Genomic DNA, 6,000 nt, shown 5'->3' with positions numbered 1-6,000 from the left:
TGTGGAACCTGTGCCCTACACTACCCTTCACACTGGTAAATTGGCAATTCAGGATAGCAACCTCACATCTTTTGTAGATGAATGGTTCAGAGAATCAATAAAGATACCCAAGAGTTGCACATGTGTCTAATTTATCAACATGTCGGTTCTCTGAACCATTCATCTACAAACCTGTCAGACACTGCAACTTCTTGGGATCTTAATACTTGGGAATTCTTCGCTTGCCTAATTCTTGGGCATGACCTACTTCCACATTGAACAAATGTGACACCACCTATGACTGCTGCACCTCTCCTGCCTACGGTTTATAAACTCCTTCTCCGCACGTATGCCGTATTCTATTCAAGATTGATGGACTGACCACATCGACTCAAGGTTGAGGGACTGATTACCTCATTCTCCTACTGTTCTCCAAGATTCTCCTTTGTATGGACTGATGAAGCCACTGTGTGGCGAAACGTTTCCTCAATAAAGATACCCAAGAGTTGCACGTGTCTAATTTATCAACCTCACATCCACTGAGCCACCTCAGCAGACAAAAGACAGGGCAGTCACAAACCCGCCACAAGGCATACCTCCTTTGGACACCACCTCCCTGAATCAACAGGCAGCCTCTTAAGATACATCAATCACACAAACACATTGTACGCCACCCTCCCGAACCCCAGAGGATGGATCAGAGCATCCCCAGATCCTGATTCCATGGCAACTACCACCACCACCTGGAGAGTTTACCTGGAGAGAGTTTCGGGGGTCAACGCCCCCGCGGCCCAGTCTGTGACCAAGGGACTCTATGGAATGGTACCAACATCGACATCCTTCCCCCAACCAAAGAGCTAGAATACTGAAGGGGAGGACCCCAAAGGTCGAAAATAGGAAAGGAAGGAGAGGGGAGGGATGGGGAATGGAGAAGGAATGGGAAGGATGGGGTAGGGAAGGGAGTGGAGGGCAGTTAGGTTTAGTCGGAAGAAGACAAAGGTCCAATTCCTCAGACCAAAAGCCTTTTCACCACAGCAAAGATCCCCCCATAAAGAAGTCATGAGAGACAAAAGATCAGCAATCGTGCCAAAAAAAATTACAAGAGGATCAGTTTCGCTCATTTGAAAGGATGGCAGTACCTTCCTGGATCGCTGGTGTTTATCAGCCTACTACTACTACTACTACTACTACTAAACAAAACTACTTAGCATAACATTTTATTTTCAAAAAAATAAGGCAACATATAAAATTAAATGTCAATATATAACATGTTTTAACTTATGAGGGCAACATTAACTGATTCACAATGTTTTTAACACACAGGCCACCTCTCACCGAGGCAGTGAGACCCAAAAAAGATAACATTTTTCCTTTTTACATTTAGTAATTTATACAAGAAAGGGGTCTTACTAGCCCCTTGCTCCCAGCATTTTAGTCACCTCTTACAACACGTGTGGCTTAGAGGAAGAATTCTCCATGGAGATCGATTCATAATAATCTCATGAACTTAATGAGCTGCATCAGCAGTCACTATTTCAAACCACTGTCGGAGAGCTGTAGCTAGAGCATTTGGTAGTGTCTCTAAGTCGCGTACAACCAGGAAAAATGGGAAGGGAAAAGACTCTACTAGTGGTTGCATTGTGCCTTTGTCAAATACCAATACATCATAAAATGAATATTTGTTGTCCTTTGCATCCAAGACTAGAAAAACAATAAATATTCTGGCTGCTCGGGCTGCTCTTACAGCTGCTTTAACAGTTTCTGACCTTGTTTGTGTCTGACCATCACTCAGAATGAGCAGCAGCTGAGCAGTATCAGGATTTCCATGGCTACTAGCAGCTCTGGACCCATTCATCAGTGCTACACTATCCTCTAGCATACGACCAAAATTGGTTACTTTCTGATCAAACTTAAGGTTAGCAAGAACTCTGCTACCTGATAATTCACTGAATGGCTCATCAAAAGGGTGAAGAATATGAGTGGATTCCCCAAAACTAATAACCCCCAGTTGTCCAGCATCCAGCAGTGTGAGAGCACGGGTCACAAGGGCTACACTTTCTATGGCAAGGCTACCTGAATGTGCTTCAGCCATAGATTCAGAATCGTCAACAGCTACCAAAATTTGATAATTTCGTTTGCTAGGTTGTGTTCTTCGAAGCCATATCTTGTCCTTGCGAAACTGTGAGGCTATGTAAGGTATCACTTTTCGCATATTCAGCCTTTTGCCTGTTCTATAATCACCACGTAATCTGGCTGCATGCGTTGGCTCCAAGATTAGGCGTAACTGTTCACATAACTGTAGAGCTATAGGAGCCACACGTGCTTCCTGTTGTGTCCAAGATAAGCCATCATCCTCAGTGTAAGAGCGCACAACTTCTATCTGACGTCTTGTTTCCTCCACATCTTCGTCAAATCTGGCAACCGCCTTTTCCTCTTCTTCATCTATATTTTTAACAATATAATCATTAGTGTATTAAAATACATGGCAATAAGTACATCAAAATCACAGTATTTTACACTGAAATGTTACATGAGTAGTATCTGCACTGCTAACTTGAACACAAGCAATGAGGCAACACTGTGTGAAGGCCAAACACATACAAAAAAGTAATAATTCACAGATTATCTTCATAAAAACTGTTTCACGTTATTTTCCTTTTGCTTATATATCTCCACTAAGAATGAGAAAAAAAGTAAATTTTTGGAAACTTGCATTATCACAGATAAAAGCATACTTACTTTCACTTAGTATGAGTGTGTGGAAGTATGTCTCTGGTGGTCGTTGCATTGTGGACTCAAGTACAGCCTCCCCCTCTGTAACCATCTGTGCTTCACCTTCACCCTGAGGATCACCTTTGCCCTGGCTTCTGTCATGGTTTTCTTTCTTCTTGTTATCTTGGGATACTGCCTCCTTTTCCTCTGCCAGGTTTTCCTCCTCATCCTGTATACAGGAAAATTTTATAAACATTTTATTACTTTTCCAATTGAATGTATTTATATATAAAAAAAAAATTTGTAAATACAAAAATTGTAAGTGAATTCTGATACAGCTCAGAACAAGTTTCAAGAAAATTTTACCATCTTGAATTGCATACCTCCATAGGAGTTTCTAAGAGTTCTTCATTCTCTTGTAATTTATCATCACCTTCTATGTCTGCTGGTGCTTCATTGGCCTGTTCCTGGGAACCAACATCAACAATCTGGGCATCAAAGTAATCTTCCGCCTTGTTAATATGTTCATACAAAGAGTTCTTCTGCTCTGCATCATTCTCATGATTCTATTAACAAAGAAAGTTAAGTAAAATTAAAACAAATATCAGAAATACAAATACATAATTTGTGACAAAAGTACAATAAACGATGTATATAACAGTATTTTTATAAAATATCACCAACATAGAAAACCAGCCAAATCACAGAGAATGAATTAAAACAGAATTTATGAGTTGGTCCATTTAGATAGGCATCTAAAGGGATGTTGAGCTCACTACATCACCTGATGTTATGTTTTAATAACTAATTAAGAGTTGAGAAATACAGATTTTAATAACACATTCATCAAGAGTACTAAACACATACAGGTCTTACAGAGCCAGGGTATATGGGAGGCAATCAGGTTTCAATCAAAGGAAAGGGAGGATAAGTACAATTCCTTTGCTCAAGAACCCCTCACCTGCATCATGGTACAATAAAACATCCCATTAATGGACTTCTCATTCAAAGATTTCAGTTGAGAAAGCCAAGGGAACAAATGGATTTGACAGTTAAACCATACCATGGGCGAGATTGAACCCGCGGTCAGAGAGTATGGGGAAAATGGCGGGAATATTTGAGGAACCGTTAAATGTTGATGAAGAAAGGGAGGCAGTGATTTCATGCAATGGACAGGGAGGTACAACATCATTTAAGAGTAAGGAAAAGCCAGATGTGAGAGTGGTGGAGGTGCATGAGGCTGTAGGTAAAAATGAAAGGGGGTAAAGCAGCTAGGATTGATGAAATCATGAGAAATATTAAAAGCAGGTGGGGATATCATTTTGGAGTGGTTGGTACTTTTGTTCAATGAATGTATGAAAGAGGGGAAGGTACGCAGGGACTGGCAAAGAGCATGCATAGTTCCTTTGTATGAAGGGAAGGGGGACAAGGGTAAAAATTATGGGGAAATAAGCCTACTGAGTATACCATATAAAGTGTATGGTAGGATTATTACTGAAAGAATTATGGGTAAGACAGAAAGCAGAACTGCAGATGAACAAGGAGGCTTTAGAAAGGGTAGGAGATGTGTAGATGATGTGATTACAGTGTAGCACGTGAATAATATTTAGATAACGGAAGGGAAGTTTTCGTTGTTTTTATGGATTTAGGAAAGGCATATGGATATGGGAACAATGTGGCAGATGTTGCAAGTGTATAGAAGAGGTGGTAGAACACTGAATGCTGTTAAGAGTTTTTAAAAGGACAGTGAGGCTCAAGTTTGAGTGTGTAGGAGAGGAGATTACTTTCCAGTAAAAGTAGGGCTAGGACAGGGATGTGTGTTGTCACCATGGTTGTTTAACATTTATAGATGGAGCTGTAAAAGAACAACTGGGACCAGGTGAACTATGTCTTATATGAAACATGTTGGGAAGATATCTTAAATACCATGGATCCAAACCAGTACCTTGAAAGGATCAACTTCCTGGCAGCTGAAGTATGTTCAGGGCACATTCCCCTAAGAAAGAATAAATAAATTGGAGAAAGGCACTCCCTCTACAGAAGACAACGAAGAATCATTGAGCTCCTCAAGAACACTAGATCTGATACACAGAAGGAAGCACTGACCAGAGAAGAAGAAAGTATCAAACTTAAGTTAAAGGACTTGTGCAGGATCCAGGAGAGACAGGAGCTAAAAGCAATTAGTGAAATTGAAAGAAATTCGAAATATTTCTTTTCAAATGCCAAAAACAAGGCAAATATCACATCTAGTATCAGGACCTTGCTCAGACAAGATAGGACTTACACAGATAACAACAAAGAAATGAGCGAGATGCTGAAATCCCAACACGACTCCATGTTTAGTGAGCCGCTAATCAGTCTAAAGATGACAATCCAAATGATTTCTTCATGAATGAGCCTCAAAACTCCATCAATGTATGCCAGATTTCCGACATTACCCTAACTAGAATAGACTTTGAGAAAGTCACTGACAACATGATAATGCACTTAGCCCCAGGGCCACTCCAGGAAATCTGTATTCATTAAAAACTGCAAAAAAAAAAAAAAAAAAAAAAAAAAAAAAAAAAAAAAAAAAATTTCAAGTGCCTTAAGTATACTATAGAGAAGGAGCTTAGACATGGGTGAAATTCTACAACAGATATAGCCCCACTCCATAAAGGTAGTAGCAAAGCATTAGCTAAGAACTATAGATCAATAGCTCTAACATCCCACATCATTAAAATCTTTGAAAGAGTGCTAAGAAGCATGACTGCAAACCACTTGGATTCCCAAAAACTGCACAATCCAGGGTAACATAGGTTCTGAGCAGGTTGCTCCTGCCTCTTGCAACTACTGGATCACTATGATATGGTCTTGGATGCATTGGAAGAAAAAAAGAATACAGATGTAATATACACAAACTTTGCAGAAGTTTTTGACAAGTGCAATCATGGTGTAATAGCACACAAAATACATGCTAAAGGAATAATTGTCTAAGCGTGGAGATGGATCTTCAACTTTCTAACTAATCGAACACAAAGAGTAGTGGTAAACAGTTAAATCAAAAGCTGTCATAGAGAAAAGCTCTGTTAAACAAGGCACAGTATTTGCTCCCATCCTGTTCTTCATCCTCATATCAGACATAGACAGAGATGTAATCCACAGCACCATGTCATTCTTTGCAGACGATACTAGGATCTGCACAAGACTGCCATCTATTGAGGACACGGTTAATCTCCAAGAAGATATAAACCAAGTTTTCCAGTGTGCAATGGAAAACAATGTGATGTTCAATGAAGACAAATTCCAACTACTCTCTTATGGAAAAAC

General features: G+C 39.9%; 1 protein-coding gene across 1 annotated transcript in view; it reads right to left on the bottom strand.

Moving 5' to 3' along the window:
- Positions 1 to 1,316: 1,316 nt before the first annotated feature.
- Positions 1,317 to 6,000, bottom strand: part of LOC128684058 (midasin-like) — a 126,612-nt gene continuing 121,928 nt past the window's right edge. Inside the window, exons 24-26 of the mRNA XM_070080479.1 lie at positions 3,075 to 3,257; positions 2,719 to 2,920; positions 1,317 to 2,421 (exon numbers count right to left, since the gene is read on the bottom strand). Coding sequence (XP_069936580.1) covers positions 1,487 to 2,421; positions 2,719 to 2,920; positions 3,075 to 3,257 — 1,320 coding nt within the window. The 3' untranslated portion in view covers positions 1,317 to 1,486. The remainder of the gene's footprint in view (positions 2,422 to 2,718; positions 2,921 to 3,074; positions 3,258 to 6,000) is intronic.

Source organism: Cherax quadricarinatus, unplaced genomic scaffold, assembly GCF_038502225.1.
Source record: "Cherax quadricarinatus isolate ZL_2023a unplaced genomic scaffold, ASM3850222v1 Contig509, whole genome shotgun sequence".
Taxonomy (NCBI): domain Eukaryota; kingdom Metazoa; phylum Arthropoda; class Malacostraca; order Decapoda; family Parastacidae; genus Cherax; species Cherax quadricarinatus.
Note: the sequence above shows the minus strand (reverse complement) of the source record. Positions and strands in the feature narration are given on the sequence as shown.